Source organism: Brassica napus, chromosome C6 (assembly GCF_020379485.1).
Source record: "Brassica napus cultivar Da-Ae chromosome C6, Da-Ae, whole genome shotgun sequence".
In the NCBI taxonomy this organism is placed as follows: domain Eukaryota; kingdom Viridiplantae; phylum Streptophyta; class Magnoliopsida; order Brassicales; family Brassicaceae; genus Brassica; species Brassica napus.
This window is the reverse complement of record NC_063449.1, coordinates 46,774,344-46,798,487: the sequence shown is the minus strand read 5'-3', so window position 1 is coordinate 46,798,487 and position 24,144 is coordinate 46,774,344. Positions and strand designations below refer to the sequence as shown.

Genomic DNA, 24,144 nt, shown 5'->3' with positions numbered 1-24,144 from the left:
CGATGGCTGCCTAACCGCATAAAGATCCCCCAGTTGTCTCCCCTTCTTATAGATATATATACACACGCGGCACATTTTCCTTATTTTTTTCTGTAATCTATAGTAACATTTCTTTAAAAAATAATCCAATATGGTAAAACATAATACACAGACACACATATGTTGCAAATGGAAGGTAAAAGCATTTCACTCGTAAAATATCTACTTGAGATTACGTGTGCCAAATCTCTCCATAGGACCATATCATACATATTTTAGTGGTTGTTATTTCTTAAAACAAGGACAAGCTTGTATGTTAAAAAAAAAAAGCTAACAAGCTCGTATGTTGCCCACGTCAATAAAATAAAAAGCTATGTCGTGTTGTGTTGCAGAAAATCAATGTATACATAATCATACTGTGATATTTTGCATTATATGGTGACTGTAAAGAAGTTATGTATCGATTCGTGGTTCATCGTAGTTATAGATCATGTGTTTAGGATTATGATCCTAATGAAATGTTTAACCGGATAGACCGAATTGGTACGAAAGTTGTAACATGGAAAAACATGATTTAATTGTGTATGTATATTTCAGTTACGAATTCTGATTACATTGTTAAATAAACAAAAATTTGCTTTTAAAATTATCATAGTACTATCAATTAGGGGAAAATGTGTTTTATCATAGTACGTGAATATGATAGTTTAGAATATTGGTTTCGTAGCAATAAACTATTGATGATAGAGTTTGCGTAATCTCATTATATAAATTAAACCATTGATGAATTGAAATGGTAAGAGAAGTTATGACTGATATATTTTTTTTTTCTAAATTGTAAATGTCATTAACCATAATGAAGTTTTGGTTACAACTGAAGTGCAACCAAATTCTGCTTTACAGCCATTTTGAATCTGTAGAACCGCAAAAAGTATAAAAAAACCCCAAAAACACTAAAGAATTAACTCCAACCTTGCCAACAATAGTGCACAATGAAGTTAATAAACATTATAGGACAAGAGACATCAAAATTAACCATACCAAGTGCTTCTTGACAATTAAGATCAACCAAACCGTCAAAAGAATAAGTAGATGCAGTTTCAGTCAAGCACTCACCGAAGTGGTTCAAGCAGGCATCAACGGAGTAGTACTTCTGTATTTTAACTTTCTTAATGCTCTATATTTTAATGGTCTCTACTTTATTTTCTTATTATTTAAGATAATATAAAGAGCTACTACAAATGAACAAGTGTACAATTTCATTGGATGTACATACACTTGTACCACATCATCGTTTTAGTTTGGCTATGGCTTTTATCAGGAAACTCTCTAAGACGTATAAAATAGTCTTGCAATACTAGACTACCACAGTTAATCCTTCTGTTTCAAATAATTTGTGATATTAAAAAATCTTGTAGATTTAGTTATATATTTTGCATTTACGTTGCTTTAAATAATAATAATACAAACAGATTATAATAAAAATAAAGTGATATATGTTCGAAATTTGGAGCATCGGAAAAGCTCATGGATTGGTTAAGAGGCTCTTGAATTTAAAGTAACTTATCTTTTCAAAATAAACATATTATAAAATAATTTGAAATAGTGATGTTATTTTAATTCTATTTTTTAATAAAGGTTTTTAAGCGAATATAACTTAAAACTTGAACTCAAACACAAAATTAACCTATGTTTTTTTGGAACTTTAACTTGCCTCTTTCATCCCCAAAGTTCAGATTATTCACGAAAATACCATCATTTTTTCTTTCTTTCGAAAATGCATATTTTACTCTATCACTCTCATCTTCTTCAAATATTCACAATATTGCTATTGCCATCAATACACCAACCACGATGAACAACCAATTTGAAGCTCTTAATGCACCTAAAAATCGATTTACACTCTTTCTTTCTCAATTCTTATGAACTAAAAATAACATTTCTTTCACTTTCTCTCCATATTCATCCAAAAAAACTCAAGATTTTGATTCTAAATTTTTTTATGGTTCATAGAGCCATTGAAGCTTACGATTCTTGGTGTGTCACATTTGTTTGAGATTATGGGTGCTTAGAGAAGACTTATGTGTGCTAAACAAGTTATCACACTGGTTGAAACTATGAATACAGTTTCTTTCCAGATCTGTTCGTACAGACGACTTACGACGACTTACATGGAAGTCTTCTGGCCAATGCTGAGGTTAATTTTTCAATTGACTTTTCAATGTGTTTTTATAGACGATTTACATGGAAGTCGTCCATCTTTGTTTGTTAAAAAAATCCGAGACGACTTCCATGTAAGTCGTCTATGGTAAACGGGTTAGTTTTGCATTTGACCGAATTGTGTCAGAAATTTGGTTTTTCCTGGATGACTTACATGTAAGTCGTCCAGTAGAAAATTAAAAAATCAATATTTTGTTATACCTAGACGACCTACATGGAAGTTGTCTCAGGTTAGTTTTTTGTAATTGAAAAATAAAACAAAAAAAATTATTTTTTTCTAGACGACTTACACGGAAGTTGTCCGTCCGACGACTTACATTGAAGTTGTCCATGATTTTATTCTGAGATTCTGGTCAAACCTTGCTTATCTTGGACGACTTCCATGTAAGTCGTCGGATGGACGACTTCCGTGTAAGTCGTCTAGAAAAAAATATTTTTTTTGTTTTATTTTTTAATTGCAAAACTAACATGTTACAACTTCCATGTAAATCGTCTAGGTATAACAAAATATTGATTTTTTAATTTTCTACTCATCCATGGAAAATCAAACTTCTGACACAATCCGGTCAAATGCAAAACTAAATCGTTTTCTCAAGATGACTTACATGTAAGTCGTCTCGAGTTTTTTTTTTAACAAAAAAAGATGGACGACTTCCATGTAAGTCGTCTAGGTTAAAAATCAATTGCAAAACTAACATAAATGGACGACTTCCTACAAGTCTACCAGAAGACCTCTGTGGAAGTCGTCTGCGTCAATGTTTAATAAACTTTAATTTTCTTTAAAACTATAAAGACTTTTAAATTTTTTTTTGTTAATTCATGTATATTAGTCAATATTGAGGCTACTGAATGAAATTTATAACTTAATTGGTGATATTTATGAGGTTACCAATATTCATGCTTAGTAAAGTTTTTAGCTGATTGAGAAGACTTCCTTGGAAGTCCTCTACGTTAGTTTTTGTAAATCTGTTAAGTAACTTTAAGATATGTTTATTTAATTTTCAAAAATGTTAAGTAATTTCAAGAATATCAAGTAACATGGTTTAATGTGTCTTCTCAGATCATAAAATATACTTTTTACTTATGTATCTAATGAAAGTGTTCTAGCTTTGAACTTATGTAATGTTTTATTTTTTGTGAATTTGACAAAGTTTACTTGATAGTTCTTCTCCCTTAGTTGTAATAAATTTGATTATTTTTTTGTGTTATTGTGTTTGCTATTGAAGTTGTATCAATAACTTCAATTATGTCAAGTAATTTTAGCAAGATAATATTGTGGAAAATGAAAATAGTTACCATACTTTTTCATTAATATCTCTTTAAATTTAAAAAAAAAATCACAACTAAAAGAGTACACATGCAAATCACAAAACATACCACAAACAAAACTATTATAGATCATTCTTCTACAAAGACAAGCTTAGACTCCACTTGATACGGAAGAAAACCCCGCCAGAAGACTTCCTGGAAGTCGTCTGGAAGACTTCTTTGAAGTCGTCTGGAAGACTTCTTTGAAGTCGTCTGGAAGTCTTTTAGCGCATTATATTTTAGAAGACTTTCCATAGGTCTTCCAAAGTATGATCAAGATCTGAAAACATGTATATCAAACCCAGATATGAAAAACCAGTATATCATATCAAAAAATGTTCAAATGGCTTAAAAAAAGAAAAAATGAATGGAAAATTAGATAGACATACTTTTATAGAACACACAAAGTACATATCCAAGTAGAAGATGAGAACCATCTGATTAAAAACATGCAATAAAAAGATAGATTAGTAAGAAAGACATAAGAGAAAAAATGAAAAATTCATATAAAGTTTAGTGTTTTCAAGTCAAAGAGATTAGAGTGGGTTTGTGGAGTTTTAGTTTGGGAAAAAGGTATGAACTTTATGCAACATGAGGATACCAAATGAAGAAAAATCAGACATAAAAACTAACCAAAACGTTCAGATCTATTATGAAAGGGAGACATGGGAGAAGACTCCGTCAGAAGACTTCCTGGAAGTCGTGTGGAAGTTTTCTACCCCAGAAGTCTTCAAGATCTCAAAAACATGCATATCCAAATCCAGATATGAAAAATCTGAATCTCCAAAAACGTTTATATGGCTTAAAAACAGAGAAAATGAGTGAAATATTAGATAGATCTACCTTTATAGAACACACAAAAATATATATCTAAAATTAATAAATCTACCTTTAAATGATTGGAAGATGAGAACCATGTAATGAAAAACCTGCAAAACAAGATGAACTAGTGAGAAAGACATGAGACGAAAACAATAAATTGATATAAAGTTTGTTGTTTATAAGTTCAAAGAGATTAGAGAGAGGTTGAAGAGTTTTAGAATGAGGAACATACCATTTTTGTTGCAGTCATTTGAGAGGAAGAGAGATAATGTGTAAATTGTTCTTTATATATGGAGACAAAAATTTCAATAAGTTTAAATATTTTCGATCAGAAGATTTACTTGACGACTTACTTGTAAGTCGCCCAGAAGACTTCAATATTTTTAGCGGGAAACTAAAACATTTTTAGCGGGAGTTAGAAGACTTTCAGAGAAGTCTTATAATCGCCAGACGACTTACACGTTAGTCGTCTAGACCCTAAACATAACCCCTAAACTAAATTAACTAACTAAACACTTCATAAAATCAAATTAAACTTAAAAAATGTTTACTATACACAGAAATAATCACATGTAGATAAAAATTTAATTTTTCAAAAAAAATATTTAAGCTTTCCAAAATCTAACCCTAAGAATTCATACAATACTACAACATATGTTGTCAAACCCTAAACCAAAGAATATCACGATTCACTACTTTGACTCATCTATGTTGAAAACAATTCAATTTTATTATATCTTAATTTATATCACTTAAAACTGATTATAATTATATGATTTTAATTTTTCGCTTATCAGACGACTTCCGTGGACGTCAGCCAGAAGACTTAACAGAATCTCTGAAGACTTAGCGGAGCTATATTCGTAAAAATAAATTCTGTTTTTTTGTTTGGTCACAAGAAACTGACTGTAATTTCACAAAGCTTTTAGGTTACTTTTGCATTTGATTCAAGTTTGGGTATACTTTTGCAATCAAAATCAAGTTTTGAGTCATATTTAGTAAATTCTCTTTTAATAAAATGACATTTAACTATTGATTTTTTTTTTAATATCGAGTTGATGTAGTTCTTACAAATTAAAATTCACATTTTATCTTTATGTTAAATATTTAAAAGTATTTTGGTCAGTTTTAGACCCGTTTAACCAAAGAGAAAACAAAAACAAAAAAAATGATTCTATGGTGATATGAACAGTATGTAAACAGTTTTGAAAGTTCTATGGTGACAACGATGTTGATAATAGTCACAAAATTTCCACTAATTACTCGATCGAAGCTTAAAAGTAATTCAAGGCCATCTGCAAGATTTTCTCTTCAAATAAATATAAGAATAACTAGCAAATTTTCTATGTTTTTTATATAAAATCGTCTCCATGTACTTTTTTACGCTGTGCAACGTTGATTACTGGCTTTAAAGCTTTAACCAAGATTGACTCTCGAATGAATGTCATAACATCGAATGTAAGAAGATAATAAGTGGGTCCATGCGTTCTTACGCATATATCATTTTATTAAAAATCCAAAAAAAGGACAGAAATAATTTTACGACCCGCCCCTTATTTGCTTGGCCGTTGGTGATCCCATGCGCCACTTAACCTCCAAAGACTTCTCCCCAATCTCCTTTTAAGCCTCCGTTTAGTTTATACTTAATTGCGCTTTATCTTATTAATTGTCATGTAATCCATAAAAATCTTCGAGATATTTACTTTCTCGACTTAATTAATATATTTTGTCCTACAATAGACGAGTCAACAACAATATGCTCATAGATATGTGTTTATACCCACCGGATTGTGTTTCAAAAAAAAAAGAAAAAAAAACTACCCACCGGATTCTCATTCTCCCTTTTCTAAAATAGTTTTTTTAAGCTTCCATAAATTTCATACAACGATTTTATACAATAGTTACACTAACGTTTGATGTTGATTTCAAGAAATCGAAGTCAAGACGAACAATACTGTTTGCGAATATGCTGATTAATACCTCTCTGTAATATATAGCCACACGTGATGCAATTTAATCTTGAGTGACCGACGTCTACATTTTGCATTCATCAACGTATTCAAGTCTAACACAAGATATTAGCGAGTTTACTTATTACTTTTTGTATTTAATGTAGCCGAATAATATACAGTGAAACTTCTATAAATTAATAATATTGGGATTACACCAAAACTATATATTTTTATTAATTTATAGAGATATTAATCTTTCGACATACTAATTGAATCAAAAACTCAATTTGAAACTATAAAATTATATTATTTTATAAAAAAATTTAGTATATATTAATTTATAGAGTATTAATTTAAAGAGGTTATATTGTATATGGACTAGTGTAATATTGTTATTGTTGGCTATAAAACATTACAACTTGTGCATATTACAAATAAGCTATTTTGCTGTGGTGACACGTTAACAAAAAAAAAACAATTTAGTAGTTAGATTGGTAATTCAAATATCTTCAGATGATGATTTTGGTTGTATCCACGATTGACCTTGTATTAAAGACTTAAAATCCAGACAAATTAATATAAATTTGTATCTTTTTTTATTAGATCTAAATATGTTATTAGTTAGATGGTTTCTAAGCTAAACAGAACATTGTTTTGCAATCCAATATTGACTGACAAAGAAAAATAAAGCTTAGCATGTAATGCAATATCGAGACATTTTTGTAGCGCTTCAAGGGAAGGTTTATCTTGCCCGTTATTACTCGAGTATTGTTTGCATTCAATTTATAAATATTGAAATAGTACCTTATATGTTCATTCCCTTTAGGTGCAATGTTTTTGTTTACCACATGTCCCTACTTCTTAGAAGTTTCATATACTTTCCCAAATTAGGGTTTCTTTGACTCTTCCAAGTGCAAAACTGAATAAATAATAGGAAACTATATTATTCATGCAATCCGCAAGTGTTTTTTCTTAGTTGCCAAGAATGATTTTCTTTTATTTATTAAATTACATTCATCGGTCCTTGTATACTAACATCAAAATTCAAAATGGCTACAAAAGAACTCCAACACAGACAAAGGATTTTCAGCCATTTAGATTAGTTTTGTTTTGTCGTTTAATCCAAGAAAATCATCCATCAACACTAACATTTTCAACCTATCACACTTTCTTTATAGCTCTCAAACATAAATCTCTAGAAAAATAAGTTAAAGCAGGTGTTTTTTTTTGTCTAACAACCCATGTAAGCGTAGATCAATTTATTAGCAAAGTTTAGTTGTTCCGAGAAAATTTCCGCTCCAACCCGGTCTGATCTATATAGGTAAAGATAATTTTTCTACTCGCCTCTTTGGTACTTCTACAAAACCAACAAAAATATATAGTCAAAAATAACAATTTCATTGCAGTAACTAATGAGGTTATACATGTTTCAGATTGAATATGTGAGAAATCGTAGCAAAATCGTAAGCGCATCTGGTGTAGTGGTATCATAGTACCCTCCCACGGTACTGACTTGGGTTCCATTCCATGGATGCACAACTATATTTTTATTTTCCGTCACAAAATGAAACTAATAAAAAAATAATCTTACGCAGATATTATTTCCCATTTCCCATCTTAAAGGCCAAAGCATAGGATCTTGGTAGACGGGCCCCCATAATCAGACACCACACAAACTCACATTTGTCAATTTCCCAACACTCTTTTATTTTCCATTTAATATTTTATTTATTAATCTCTGCAAAGCCCCCTATATATACAACCCCATAACGCCATATTCAGAAACCAAAAATAAATCAAAAACCAAAAGAAGAGAAAGGGAAAAAAAAAATAGCTTCTCCATGGCAACCTCCGTCGATAACCGCCACTATCCCCGCCTCAGCTCCGCCCTAAACGGCGGCGTTGTCCACTCCTTCAAACCTCCTCTCGTCCCTTCTCCCTCACTCGGCCGTGACCAAGACCAGAGCGTCAACGTCCCAACCGAAAAATCCGTCGACACCACAGAGAACCAAACCACCAAAGAAGACAGTTACGACTCCAGCGACGACGAGGACGAGAGCCACAACCGTTACGTCTCCTACTACAAGGAGATGGTTCTCAAATCCAACTCCGATCTAGAGCCGTCGGCTCTAGACTCGCGAGACGAATCCACGGCTGATAACTGGATCCACCGTAACTCCTCTATGGTGCGTCTCACGGGAAAACACCCCTTCAACGCCGAGGCTCCCCTCCCCCGCCTCATGCACCACGGCTTCATCACCCCCGTCCCTCTCCACTACGTCCGCAACCACGGCGGCGTCCCGAAAGCCGAGTGGTCGGACTGGTCCGTCGAGGTCACCGGGCTCGTCAAGCGCCCGGCGAGGCTCACCATGGAGCAGCTCATCACCGAGTTCCCCAGCCGCGAGTTTCCGGTGACGCTCGTCTGCGCCGGTAACCGCCGCAAAGAGCAGAACATGGTGAAGCAGACCATCGGGTTCAACTGGGGCTCCGCCGGAGTATCCACCTCCCTGTGGAGAGGCGTTGCTCTTAGCGACGTCCTCCGCCGGTGCGGCGTCTACAGCAAGAGAGGCGGAGCTCTCAACGTCTGCTTCGAAGGCGCGGAGGATCTTCCCGGAGGCGGCGGGTCTAAGTACGGGACGAGCATCAAGAAGGAGATGGCCATGGACCCCGCGAGGGACATTATATTGGCGTACATGCAGAACGGCGAGCTTCTCACGCCGGATCACGGGTTTCCGGTTCGGGTGATTATACCCGGTTTCATCGGCGGGCGGATGGTTAAGTGGTTGAAGCGTATCATCGTCACGCCTCGAGAGTCTGACAATTACTACCACTACAAAGACAACAGAGTGCTCCCTTCTTACGTGGATGCTGAGCTGGCAAATGAAGAATGTAAATTTAAATTTAAATTTTACCTTTTAACCGTTTTATTACAACAAGTGGACCATGGTGGTAATAATAATAATGTTTGTTGTGTTGCAGCTTGGTGGTACAGGCCGGAGTATATAATCAACGAGCTTAATATAAACTCGGTGATAACGACACCTGGTCACGAGGAGATTTTGCCGATCAATGCATTCACGACTCAGAAGCCTTACACGTTAAAAGGCTATGCTTACTCTGGTAATTAATTTTTTCTTAATCTCCAATTAATTAAGTACTAATAAACTAAAGGGTTAACTAATATTCTGAAACAAACAGGAGGAGGGAAAAAGGTAACGAGAGTGGAGGTGACTCTAGACGGAGGAGAGACGTGGAGTGTGTGTGAGCTTGACCATCAAGAGAAGCCGAACAAGTATGGCAAGTTCTGGTGCTGGTGTTTCTGGTCACTTGACGTTGAGGTTCTTGATCTGCTTAGTGCTAGAGAGGTAGCTGTTCGAGCCTGGGACGAGTCTTTGAACACCCAGCCTGAAAAACTCATCTGGAACCTCATGGTAAACCACTCTTTCTCTCTTTATTTTTTTTAGTTTATTCTTTTGTGTGATTTGACTAAACTGAAAATTATAATTAATAATTTCCTACAACGCTGGAACTACTGTGCTATGGTTCATGACTTTCTTAACGTGTTACCTACCATCTTTACTTGTCTATTTTAGACAGTTCCATTAGTGATTAAGTATTATTGATTTATTTAAAGTGAAAATGTGAAATATATTTTAATTAGAGAAGACTAAAGTCCATGGTATCCAGCTAATGATGTTTGACTAAATCCAACTTTGTACTTTTTGTAATAACTGTATGATCTTGCGTCATAGCATCTATGTAATGGTTTTAAAAAAAATTAAATAAAAATAAAATAATGACGTTGACTGGTGTTGAAACAGGGTATGATGAACAACTGCTGGTTCAGGATCAAAACCAACGTGTGCAAGCCTCACAGAGGAGAGATAGGTATCGTTTTCGAACACCCGACCAGACCCGGAAACCAATCGGGCGGGTGGATGGCAAAGGAACGTCAGATCGAGAAATCCTCAGAGTCACACCCTACTTTGAAAAAATCAGTTTCAACACCTTTCATGAACACTGCCTCAAAGATGTACTCAATGTCCGAAGTTAGGAAACACAACTCAGCTGAATCTGCATGGATCATCGTCCACGGTCACATCTACGACTGCACACGTTTCTTGAAAGACCACCCCGGTGGTTCGGACTCTATCCTCATCAACGCTGGTACTGATTGCACCGAAGAGTTCGAAGCCATTCATTCGGACAAAGCCAAGAAGCTTCTAGAAGATTACCGTATCGGTGAGCTCATCACGACGGGATACGACTCTTCACCTAACGTCTCGGTCCATGGTGGCTCGAGTGTAATGTCTTTGTTAGCTCCTATCAGAGAGCTAGCTCCTGCTAAGAACATAGCTTTGGTCAACCCACGTGAGAAAGTCCCGGTGAAACTCATCGAGAAGACTTCGATCTCCCACGACGTGCGTAGGTTCCGTTTCGCGTTACCATCTGAAGATCAGCAGCTTGGTCTACCCGTCGGGAAACACATCTTCCTCTGCGCCACTATTAACGACAAGCTTTGTCTTAGAGCCTATACTCCGACCAGCACGGTCGACGCGGTCGGATACATCGACCTAGTCATCAAGGTTTACTTCAAGAACGTCCATCCAAGATTCCCCAACGGAGGGCTCATGTCACAGCACCTAGACTCGTTACCGATCGGTGCGGTTTTGGACATCAAAGGTCCTTTAGGACATATTGAGTACCAAGGCAGAGGCAAATTCATGGTCAGCGGTAAACCAAAGTTTGCCAATAAACTAGCCATGCTTGCTGGAGGAACCGGTATAACTCCAATCTACCAAGTCATTCAATCGATACTAAGTGACCCGGAGGACGAAACCGAGATGTTTGTGGTTTACGCGAACCGAACCGAGGATGATATTCTTGTGAGAGAAGAGCTAGAAGGATGGGCTGATAAGTTTCCGGACAGGCTAAAGATTTGGTACGTTGTTGAAATTGCTAAAGAAGGATGGGAGTACAGCACAGGGTTTATCACCGAAGCTGTGCTTAGAGAACATGTCCCTGAAGGTTTAGAAGGCGAGTCTCTGGCCTTGGCGTGTGGACCACCGCCTATGATTCAGTTTGCGTTGCAGCCTAATCTTGAGAAGATGGGTTACAATATTAAGGAAGATCTCTTGATCTTCTAAGAATTTGTTCAAGATTTATATATGTATTGAAACTTGAAAGTTAATAACAATTATAGCTTATGTAAATACATGGTTACCATGTGTGCTTTTGTTAGAGTTTTTATTCCAAATTTATAATGTATAAATTGCGTTTATGGTTATTGTTGTTGATGATGATGATAAATGGTGAAAGCATGTAACTCAATTACTTTCCGTGATTTAGTTTTGTCTTCATAGTGAGTTATCGTATGGTTAATGTGACATCTGACTATTCTGCCTACTGATTGTCCAATAAGCTTGTTATAGTTCACATCAAGTGATATTCATTATATCACGCTTAGTAAAAACGTTTTGTCTTGTAATGCTTTAGTTCCAAATTAGTAACCACTTGCTGTAGTGTTGCTTCCAGTTGTCAGTGACAAGAAAAAGACACAACACATGTTTGAACGCATATGCAACAGTCTTGTAATCGATACAAACAGATAAAAAGAGTTCCGGTTCGGCCCCACGAGACTCGTGGTTCATATGCATTTTACACTGATACCACGAGAATAACTGATAATGGATGGATCGTAATAAAAGATTTTCATATTAATATTGTCATGAATTTGAATATTTTCTTGGTATCAAAATTTAATTTGAAGTATATATAATGCTTGTGGTTAAAATCTAGTTACATTATTATTCAAAAAAAAAAATCTAGTTACAGGTTAGTTATTTTAAAATTCAGCGTATATATTCACATATTTGAGAAAAAAAATTCAGCGAATCTTAAGCTTTCCTCATTAATAGTTATCATGCATGCTTTAACTCACTACATATTGGCCAAATTTACTCATATCATTTACTAGTTAGGTATTTTTAAACGCAGCGTAGATCAGTCGATCTCATACACTACATTCTAAATGCATGAATCTCTCACTTAAGTTATGAACGTACTCTTAAGCAAAAAAAAAGAAGAAGTTATGAACGTACCTCCAGTTGTTCACTTGTTCTATAGAAAATTCAGCAAAGGGACATGCATGGGGCACGTAGTTACTTTTAGACCATAAAAAAATTAAACTAATAGAGAAGGAAACTTCCTAAATAAAGATAAATAAAATAAAAAAGGAAAGAAAAAACAAAGAAGGTATAGGCAAAAGAAAACGTATAGCCGCGACCCGTAACAAAGGACGTCCTGACCACTGCGGAGACGGCGAGACGCTGACTAAATTTTTTTATCTTTTGTTTTCCTAAAGAACGTTGTTTCGTGCTCACAAGGGTCAAGTGTCAACCATATCAAGATATAAAACCCCTTCTTGTAGTTTGTCTTTACTCGTGATATAATCTAAGTTTGAAATTAGTTCTAATTTCAAAATTATATATGCATGTGACTCTATTTACCTCGGGTCCCTTGTGAACATGACGTCTGAAATCTGAAGAGCTAGTTGTTCTACCTGCAACTAATTATTTCTTAAGCATTGTTCAGTGCTAAGTACTGAAAGCTGACAGTCTTGTATATATAATATGGCATCTGCACCTACCAAAACCATTGATAATTATTTTAAACTTATTTTTTGCTAACAAGGATTGTCGTATGAATTTTAAAGATGTATCGTATACGTAACTAATAAACGTATATAGATATTCCAGATCCATATATTTAGATATATAGTCCTTTTTAACTTGCTGCTTCTTCGTTTTTGTTGTGTAACTTTTTTCGATCCAAAAGAGAAAAATCCAACAAAATTTAGATATTATTGGTATAATTCATGAGTTTTATTCATGACCATTTTACAAAATTACACTAAAGTCATGATTTGTGTGGTTGATATTGTTTTGTCATCCACAAAGATGTCCTTTGATTTGAAGTGAGGCCACAATCATATTTTCGATGGGTCGCGAAGATTGCTAATTAGGCACAAGTGTCCATTTCTACCATCTACGTCTTGTCTTGTTGAGACCACCTCCTTTTATGAGCTATTCGCCCCACCCATAACGTCAATAATCCACATTTTACATGCAATAAGTGTTATTGTTTTCTTCTAAGAACTATTTTGGTTAACATACATTATTTACAAACATATACCAGACCCCCCAGTACTATAATGGTTTGTTGCTCAGTCTACACAGCCTATGTAATGTAACATGTCCATCAGTTCATGAATCGAACCAGAACGGTCAGACTGATAGGTTTCGCCAAAATTTCATTTTCCATTGTGAATTATAACAAAAACCAATATTTTTCATTTGTTAAAACTACGAAAATAAATATATTAGAATGCTAGGTACTCTTCAATTTTTAAAAACAAAATTATTCGTTAGCGAGGAACATTTGTGATATGTAGTAAAAAATAACGACAGTGGATCCACCGGAAGAAAGCAAGTTACAAAAAAAAACTGTCGATCCACCGGTGCGATTGGTCTGGTTAAGCTCAATGATTTTGTCGTTTTATGAAATATTTTTATTACTTTATTACCAAGAAAACAAGATGATAAAGTTCATCAACGACGTCCCTTATGGCTATTAAGAGCCAGATGCAAGGATGACCAGGGTCATTAAGACATCTTATATCGAAACCATTACTCCACTAATTACTAATTATTCAGTCTAAATTGTTTATTACAGTAGAGTATTATTTTTTTAACTTTGAATATCATATTACAGTAAAGTATAAATATTACTCTTGTATTGTTTAAGCAGCTCTCAGCCAACAGGCAAAACATGAACTACTTGGATTATTCAAAGATATTTAAGCTTCCAAAAGCATTGGGAATGGCTCCAACTACGTTGGGAGATAGAGTGTTATTTAAAATTCTCCATTGCCACCGTCTTTGGAGTTATTTATGTTTCCAAGTGGGATATACAATATAATTACCCGCGGAATTTATTGATCCAACTAGTTGAAAAAATCATAGTAAAATAGTATTGTTGGCAATAGCTTTGACTTTACTACAATCAAATAGTATTGTATGGAATTAGTCATTTAAATTACTGTAGTAGTGTGTATTGATCATAAAAATTAAATATTTTTACACTATTTTGTACAGTGTAAGTATGATTTCTTAAAACATTTTACTTTAGTATACTTGGAAACCAATTATATCATTATATGTTTTGCCAGTTGCCACTAATAGTAATAGGTGAAGAAGTATTGACATTGTTGTAAAAAAAAGGGCACGACGCTCATCTTTTGTTTAATTGGTCACAGAGCCTCTTAGTAATCAATAGGGTTAAACACTAGTATTAAAAGCTTACGTCTTATTAGTGTTGTCCAAGTTGTAATTTGTCTTAATGTGAGATGTAAACATCTACTATGTACGTCTGACCCAAGAGTTGATTCTGATCACAAAACTTTGAAGTCTCTGCCAAACTTCTAATTTGACTTTTATTCACCATTTTTATAAAAAAGCATATTTACCTTTAAATTATTCTTACGTTATTATTACCCGAATATCTTCTGTTTGACGGGAACTTGAAAATATCTCTTAAAATGATAAGAATGGGAAGGAGATGTAAGAGAGACCAACCACAAAAAACATTAATATGTCGCGTGCCTAACGCGTACGAGTCATTTTCGTATCCTTTTGGCAACCTTTTCAAATTTCCTTTGTGAAAATGACAACACATTTTAAGTTTCATGTGATTATGCATGCATATAATATCCGTAAGACCACCCTTAATATATGGATATAAAATAGAGAAATAAATAAAACTCGGTGTCAAAGAATCAGTAAATATAATGTTACAAAAAAAAAAAAAAAGAATCAGTAAATATCTGAAGGTTGAATTTTCACTATAGCTAAATTAGATATCTATAACTTTTATTTATGAAATCTGGACAGAAATAACTTTTACAGGTCATAATATTCGTTTCTGATTTAGAGACCCAACATTGAAGTGAAAGGCCAAGCAAAAAAACTTTGAAAATGTGGTAGCTAGCTCAATTTTCATTAGATTTTGCTTCCTCTATAATCCTATAAACTATCAATTAAGATGAGTACTTTATCTCTATATAACTTTATCTTTTCTAAACAAGTTACATAATTTCCCTGTTCGGGAACGCGCTAGGCGCTAGTCGGGCGGTCGAGTTGGACCTAGCGCCTAAAGAGAAAATCAGGGATTAACCGAAAATTATGCGGGGCGGAATTTTTAGACTGTTTACTATGTTATAAAACATGTTAATCTTTAATTGTGTATAACATTAATATATTTTCATGTTTAAAATTGTATAAAACACACAAATAGAATATATAAACTTAATATAGTGTAATTTTCATCAAAATTATGAATATAAATGATATTTATAAAATTTTAGATCAAATAAATAAATAAAAATATTATTAAAAATAAAAAATAGATTAGGCGGACACATAGGCGGTTAAGCGGCCGCCTAAGCGGCTAGTCGGTCATTTAGGCGGTCTAAACTGAGAAAATCGGATATCCGATCTTTTTTAACCGATTTGGCATAAATCGGGGCGGAAGAGTGACGCGTAGCGCCCAGACGGCCGCCTAGGCGGCTAGGCGGCCGATTTTTAGAACATGGCATAATTTCAAATGAACCCAACAATATATTCGAGCTAGTGATCTCGTTGTTACCCTGTGTATCTTTTGAATCAAGTTCACTACAAACTAAACCTTAAAAGATATTTTTCCTTCTTAAAAAGTCATATCTCAATGCACTTTTAGGATATCATTCTAATAATCTTCAAAGCTGGCGTAGTTTAAGATCTAGCACGTTACATGTTATTAAATCCATAAAAAGGAAGAATATTTTGTAGGGAACTAACTACTATACTATAATCCGTACGCTCTCTCATCATTTAATAACACTTGCCTCTCTCATAAACCAGAAATCAATTATATATACAGAGTAAAAATTCTATAACATAATATTATTGAGACTATAACATTTTATTAATTTATAGAATTCTTAATTGGTACAATTTTCTTTTTAGATTTTAAATTTTAAAATATATTTTTTTAAATAAAACAGTTGATTTTACCGTGTATACACTAATTAAATTTTCTTTTCCATATTATTTTGATTTTATTATTTGATGTATATGAAATGTGTTCTATAAAAATAAATTATGGGTTCAGATATAATTTTTACTAAATATTATCAAAATATAATGGAATGTTAAAAAATAGTAATAATTTAATTGTGAATATAAAAGTACATTACAATGTTTTGTTTGTACTTATATAATAAATATATATTATTAATTTATTATTTTAATGGAACCATGGTATTAATTTATTATATTTTAATGGAACCATGGTTCTAAATATCGGTCTAAGCGGCAAATTGGTCATATCCAAAACGTTTTTCATAAAATCTGATTTATATGATTTAAATCAGTTTAAACCATTTTAAATCAGCTTTAATCGGTGTATGTTAATTTAAATGTGTTAAATTAAGCAATAATGTTAGTATAAATCCAAAAATTTGTCTAATTTCTTTTATTTTGTATATTTAATTTTGATGATTTATCAAAAAAATATAATTAAATAAAAAAATAAAATATCTTAAATAAATGAAAATAAAATATAAATTAAATTAATAATTCATTAACGCTTAGCTATCGCGTAGGCCATGAATAATTCGCCTACTCGCTAGTCCTCTAGAAGCACCTAGATACGTCTAATGAGTTTTTGAACATTGAATAGAATCATATATTTTCGGTTGATTCTCACGGCATTGTAGGTTATTGACTGCTCATCTTCTTCCTTAGATTTCAGCTGATGTTAGGAACTGCATCTTCTTGGTTGGGTCAGAGTTTAGTCGTTTTTGATGTTGTATTCCTCAACGTTGGCTTACCGTCAATAGTCACTGCTCGTCTTGATTTTCAAGATCTAATTTTTGGTGTTCTGACTTCTATGCTCTCTTTCATAGCTCGAGGACGGCTTCATAGTTTTCTAATTTCGTTTCGTCTCCCTTTCCCTCTCTATTCTCGCATCTCTTTGCAGCTTTCATCGTATCTCTAGTGGCTCTCCCTTTCACCATGTTTGCCACTCGAGGTTTGGATAATGTTTTCGTTCGTGCATATTATATGGGCTTGGAATGTTATTTCTGATCTCAAGTTTAGTCTCTAATTTCGTGGTGGTTGTCTTCCATTCTCCCTCCCTCAAGTTGTTTCTTTTCTTTCCATGTTTCCTTTGGTGTAGGTGTGCGGAATTAGTCTCTTGGAGCTTTGGTCCCTTCTATCCAAAGCCGTGTTGTATAGTCTTGTTTAGTTTGTGAGGTGTTTCTTACCTTTTAACTACTGATTGTGATTCGGGTGCTTTAGGCATATATATATGTTCCTGCTTTTTGGTGGCTTTGGCCTTTCGATTAATATTCTCCTTCTGACCCGCTTTCTTAGTTATTTGCGTTGGTGCTCTAGTTTCTTATTATTAGTTTGATTATCTTATGATATTGATAGTGAAATAAATATATAATTTATAAATGAAATAATAAAAAATAGTAAAAATAATAAAATGGTGAAAGTTTATGCTATTTTTAACTGTAAATAAATTAAATATTTAAAATATATTTATTTTATTTTATTTATTTCTTGAATTTTAGGGACTAATAAGTGTGAGAAGGATTAGATAGTACATAATTAGATATTGATGGAACAAATTGCAATAATTTAAAAGTAAAAGGATTTAAAATACAAAAAAAAAATGAGGACACATGTCAACAAACTCCTTCCCACATGTCATAAGAAGGGAAAAAAACAACTTTATATATATATATATATATATAGATAATCACAAATCTAAATATCTAATGAGTGTATTTGACTTGACGATGCAATAAGTTCCTTTCTCAACATGTCTGGGCAATGTTTACTAGGCCTTCTTGGGCTCTTTAGTCTACTAAACTAAGCCTTCGGTAACGTTTGCATTAGGAGTTTTTTATATACAAAAATTCACGTTCATACAAAAAGCAAGACTGGGTTATACTAGTATTCGGCCCCAGCTAAAACCAAACTTAAGTAATATCTCATAGCATTAATGTTACATACCATGTTGGACTCAAGGCCTCTCTCAATATACTTAAAAAAGCCCAATTAATTTTATTTTAAGGCCCAATAAGCGAAATCTAAGCCTCAAAGACTAGCAAGAGAGGAGCGACGCGGCGGCGTTAAACCCTTCCTCACCGTCAATCTCTGAAACTCACTTATACGCTACAATGTTGGGTCTACGCAGATCCGCGGCGACGTTATTCGACCACAGCCAATCTCTGCTTCGCAATCTATCGGTGAGTTATTCCTTCGTCTCAAATCTCCACCGTAAAGATGTCGTCTTTCCGACGTTTCATCACTCTCTGCTTCGAGTTTTTGTATTCAGGGTTTCAGTAGATCGAATCGATTGTTCTGGGTCATGTTAAAGTATAAAACTTTGCATATGTTAAGTTAGAATCATAAAGTTGCTAACTTTTTTTTAGCTTTGTTGATTTGATCACATCCTGCTTCTTACATATCCGTTGATCGTGTCTGAACCAAAGCTTATCAAACCCGTTACCTTGTCCGAAGTCATGTATCATTGGTGTCTTTCTCTGCAGTTTCATGGATTGCGTGTGCAAGGAATCCGTGTGGGAAACGCAGAGGTTCCAAACCACAAGCCACTCAAGACCGGTCTTCAAGAAGTGTACGGAATCGGACGCCGTAAGTCTCACCAGGTTCTCTGTGGGCTCGGCATCACTAACAAACTTGCAAGAGACTTAACTGGTAAAGAGCTCATTGACCTCCGTGAAGAAGTTGGCATGCACCAACATGGTGATGAGTTGGTAAGTATCGTTTTTTTTTCAGATTCATACTAAGTTTTGTCCTTTTCATCTTTGTATAATCCGGTTTTGTTGTTGGTATGAAGAGGAGGCGTGTTGGATCGGAGATACAGAGACTGGTGGAAGTAGACTGCTACAGAGGAAGTAGACATAGACATGGGATGCCTTGCAGAGGTCAAAGAACCAAGACCAACGCTCGCACTAAAAAGGGAAAGAGAGTTGCCATTGCGGGAAAGAAGAAAGCTCCTCGCAAGTAGAACCTGGTGTGTGGCACCACCAGTCTTAAGACTCTGTTGATCAAATAAGCAAACATGATTTTCTCAGGTTTATGGTCTTTCTTTTGTAATTGCCATTGCAGAGGAAGAAGAGAACACTTCCAAGTAAACATCTTAGAACTTGTTCTTGTTCTGTAATACTCTCACAAGCTTGTCTAGTCTCTTGGTTTTGATTTGTTACATTCCATTACAAGAAACCAAACAAGACATTAATAATCAATCATCTTCTTAACCAAAGCTAACAAATTAACATACCAATTTACATGATCCAAGATGTAGCTATGTGTCTAAGCACTTGAATGCTTCTGCTGCTGCTGACTCGTGGCTCCGGAGGGAAAGGAGGGGCAAGGAAAGGATGCTGGAGAAGCTCAGGGATTCTCCATCTTTCGTTACGGTCCCAAGCTCAGCCAATTTTCATCAATTGTGCCGTCAGAACCTTCGATTTCCTTCCATTTTTGAGACAACATGCGAGCCAGATCGATTTCTCCATATTCTAGCACCATGTATATAAACCCATCGTCCTTAACTCTTGCATCTTTGCTACTCATTGTCCCATTCATAACCTCCTGGAGTAAACACTTATCTGTAACCTAATGGCAAAAGATAAATTGTGATTACAATCATCAATCATGCAACTAAGAAACTAAAAGATGTTATTGTACCTCGTAGTCTATAAGCTGAATGATGTTTGTTTTCCCTTTCAGCTTCTTTAAATACCCAATCTCTTGGCAAAATCCATATGCAGTAGCATAGTCACGGCCCTTGAGCTTGATTTTCTTGAGCGCGTATATGGTACAGTCTGATGAAATAACCTTGTGGACCTCACTGCTTCCTCCACTTCCTATCTTGCCAAGCCTATGGTAGAGCTTCCCGTTGACTTTAAAGAACAAGTCCGGATCATAGTTTCTTTTACGAGGACCTGATGTCCCTTTGCTACTTGCAACCTTTTCTTGCTTATCTGGCTTTTGCGGCTGTGAGCTAACACTGGTGAGCAACTCATCTGGTAGAGTGGGCTTAGCTGTTACGTCATGACTGGAAGATACTGCTGGAGCTTCAAGCTCTGTAGTGCTCTGTAGTGAGACTGTGGAGTGGGATTCGAACTCTGTATTTGCCGCCCACTCCTCTGAAACTGAAAAAATCACCCCCTAGAATTAAAGCCCATTGAGCCTTGACTGATCGAGATTTTGTTCTCTAGGAATAAAAGAATCCACTAGTCATAGGCCCATTAAGGAACCAATAATGGTTGATTAGTTCAATCTTGCATCCGTAGATTTTCAATTTTATCAAAACGCAAATATTTGACAAATATAAAAATCGCAAGCCAAATGCGAGGAATCTCTCTCTCTCTCTCTCACACACACACACTGAAGCTTACATCCATAGAGATGTGGATTCTGTGTAGTGTGCAAAGACAATGGATAAAGTATACATGAACATGAATTAAACCTGTACATGTATAACTTTAAACCAAATCCAGCCATTTTCCGGCCAATGGAGGAAGGATAATAGGAGATCAAGCTTGGAGGGATGGTGAAAATGGCGTTTTCGAATTCGTTCCAACCTAAAAAAGCGTTTCCACTTTCGAGTCGTATGTGCCGTGTGGACCAGACAAAAACACTTAAAACTGTTGTCGGATTTTTACATTGGGCCCACTTGAAGGCCTTTTTGTAAAATTAATAATGTAACCTCACTTTTATCTTTTTCTTGCAATTGTGCCCTGCAGTTTTGGGAAATTATGCTTGGACTCCAGAGTAAAGACATTGCATTCTGTTTTCATCTTTGCTTTCACACACAAAACCAACCTTTATATTTATTTCGAATTTAGCTTTATCAACACACTTGAAATTTAAAAAAAAAAAGAATTATTCCTCGAGAGAAAGAAAAACACTTGTTTATTTAAAAAAGGGAGTCCCAAAACTAGTTAAAAGCATCAACCGACAGCATCAATACAAGCCACAACCTCCGGACCATCGTCTTGAATCCACCAGAAACCAGAACCATCGCTGCATACTTGCTTGTTATCATGTTACGTTCCCACCGGCTTCTTCCTATACACATAAAACATCATTCAAATAAAACATATATAATCACATTAATATTAAGCCCAAGATTGTTTAGTTACGTTGGAGTTAAAAATGTTGAATAATACCGTTCGCTAGTGTGAGTGTATGAGTTGTAGTCCGAAAAATTAGAAAAATAAATATAACACACCAATAGATGAAAAAGGTTTAAGACACGAACCTGTAGGAACAGAAAGAGATGACGTAATCTGAACCGGAACAAGTGAAGATACTGGTCGGATCATCATAAGCATAGCTGTAAGCAGTAGGACAAGCTTTCTTGAATATTTTCGAGTAATGAGTTGGTCGACACGTTGAAGGGTTCCCATAAACTCCCCTGCAACAATACTCATCTGTATCGAACACATCACAAGCACTCCTACACGATATAACTCTCCCCTTAGATTTCACAGCTAGCTCCGCTGGACACCTTAGCGTCAAATCGGCGACGCAGCCGGCGACGGTGCAGTTTCCTGTTCCGTTCACCGGATTCACTGTCATCGGGAGATTGAATCCGTCGACGAGGCTCACGTCGTAGAAATCCACTGAGGATAGCGTGAACTCGGCTAGTGAAGCTGGTTGTTTTCCAGAAGTTGAGCATTTTAAGTTTGAGCCGCATGAGCCGGTTTCACAGCTTCCGGTTCCGGTTTTATCGAATTTGCAGCCGGTTCGTCCCCAGATTCTGCCTGACCAGTCTACTGGTGCTTTGAAGACGATGGAGTGGCCAGGTTTGAGCTTGAATCCTCCGCCGCTGAAGTTTTCTCCGGGTGTTATTGCCGGCCATATTGTTTGGTCACATGAGTTCACGATTGTGAATACTCTTGCTGATTCGGACCATGTCGTCACTGTATATTACAATTTGATCACATGAGTTGTAATCATTCAAACCTTATTATTTACGTAACGGAGATGAATGCATGCATTCATATAATGAAAATATATATACATAATACATGTATACGTACTGATATATTATGGGTATTGAATAATTACCTGATAACAGTGCACTACAAGAAAACACATGCTTAACGACGAAAATTAACGAGGAAAAACAATCCTCGTAAATTTGCGTCGAGTTTACGACGAATTTACGTGAAAAACTAAAGTCATCGTTATTTCCTCGTAACGTAACGACAAAACTGTTTCGTCGTAAAGTGAATGTAACTTTACGAGTATTTTACGAGGAAAAACTATTTCCTCGTAAATACGACGTAAATTTTGCGTGGTATTTACGAGGGAATAGTTTACGTGTATTTAGCGAGGAAATTTTTGAATCCACCAACTTTATAGGTGTTACACGTTTTTTTTGCCCACCTAATTAATTTTCGTCGTAAATTCATAGCAAAATTACAACTACCAGATTCGAATTTTCCTATAAATATGGATGTTTAAACATCATTTTAAACACACCAACAACAAAAAACGTGAAAGAAAAAAAATGGCTGGCTCCGGGAATATTTACGAGTTGCGGAAGTGGATGTATATGCATAGAGATGCTAACGGGAGAGTGACGAAAGAATACCTTGCGGGTCTGGAGACATTTATGCATCAAGCAGATTCAACACCGCTCGCCCAAGAAAGTGGTAAGATGTTCTGTCCTTGTCGGAAATGCAACAATTCGAAACTGGCAAACCGTGAAAATGTTTGGAAGCATTTAATAAATAGAGGTTTCACGGCAAATTACTATATCTGGTTTCAACATGGAGAAGGTTTTAATTATGATCAGAATGAAGCTAGTAGTAGTAATAGCAATTTTCAGGAAAAAGAACCGGTTGATCATCATTTGCATAATGAACATAGTTACCAGCAAGAGGAGATGGTAGATTATGATAGGGTTCATGATATGGTAGCTGATGCATTCGTAGCTCATGATGGAGATGAAGAACCTAATATAGATGCAAAAAAGTTTTACGAAATGTTAAACGCGGCGAATCAACCACTTTACAGTGGTTGTAGAGAAGGTCTCTCTAAATTGTCGTTAGCTGCTAGAATGATGAATATTAAAACTGATCACAATCTACCTGAAAGTTGCATGAACGAATGGGCGGACTTGTTTAAAGAGTATTTGCCGGAAGACAATGTGTCTGCTGATTCTTATTATGAGATTCAGAAACTGGTTTATAGTCTTGGGTTGCCTTCTGAGATGATAGATGTTTGCATCGACAACTGCATGATCTATTGGGGAGATGATGAGAAGCTAGAAGAATGTCGATTCTGCAAGAAGCCACGATTCAAGCCGCAAGGACGGGGACGTAATAGGGTACCATACCAAAGGATGTGGTACCTACCAATTACAGACAGATTGAAAAGATTGTATCAATCAGAGCAGACTGCTGGAAAGATGAGATGGCATGCCGAGCATACTCAGACGGATGGTGAGATGACTCATCCATCAGATGCAAGAGCCTGGAAACATTTCAACAAAGTACATCCAGATTTCGCTAGCAATATCCGGAATGTGTATCTCGGATTATGCACAGATGGATTTAGTCCGTTCGGAATGTCAGGGAGACAATATTCATTGTGGCCAGTCTTTCTTACTCCATACAACCTGCCACCGGAGATGTGCATGCAACGGGAGTTACTATTCTTGACCATATTAATACCTGGTCCGAACCATCCAAAAAGGTCCCTGGATGTTTTCC

The 24,144-nt window shown here is 35.4% G+C and overlaps 3 protein-coding genes and 1 pseudogene across 3 annotated transcripts; 2 read left to right on the top strand and 2 right to left on the bottom strand.

Moving 5' to 3' along the window:
- Positions 1–8,061: 8,061 nt before the first annotated feature.
- On the top strand, positions 8,062–11,625 carry LOC125574763 (nitrate reductase [NADH], clone PBNBR1405-like). The gene is made up of 4 exons (XM_048761534.1): positions 8,062–9,170; positions 9,261–9,401; positions 9,480–9,712; positions 10,103–11,625. The coding sequence occupies exons 1-4, from the start codon at positions 8,123–8,125 to the stop codon at positions 11,426–11,428; spliced, it is 2,748 nt and encodes a 915-aa protein (XP_048617491.1). The 5' UTR covers positions 8,062–8,122; the 3' UTR covers positions 11,429–11,625.
- A 6,802-nt stretch (positions 11,626–18,427) lies between these two features.
- On the top strand, positions 18,428–19,659 carry LOC125589172 (small ribosomal subunit protein S13, mitochondrial). The gene is made up of 3 exons (XM_048761533.1): positions 18,428–18,639; positions 18,943–19,167; positions 19,251–19,659. Exons 1-3 carry the CDS (start codon positions 18,571–18,573, stop codon positions 19,419–19,421), a joined length of 465 nt encoding a protein of 154 aa, XP_048617490.1. The 5' UTR covers positions 18,428–18,570; the 3' UTR covers positions 19,422–19,659.
- Positions 19,660–19,828: 169 nt separating this feature from the next.
- LOC125588567 (serine/threonine-protein kinase MPS1-like) lies at positions 19,829–20,920 on the bottom strand. The gene is made up of 3 exons (XM_048759981.1): positions 20,815–20,920; positions 20,102–20,568; positions 19,829–20,029 (listed from the first exon to the last, which is right to left on the bottom strand). Exons 1-3 carry the CDS (start codon positions 20,918–20,920, stop codon positions 19,829–19,831), a joined length of 774 nt encoding a protein of 257 aa, XP_048615938.1.
- Positions 20,921–21,222: 302 nt separating this feature from the next.
- On the bottom strand, positions 21,223–22,351 carry LOC106423976 (annotated as a pseudogene).
- Between the last annotated feature and the right edge of the window lie 1,793 nt (positions 22,352–24,144).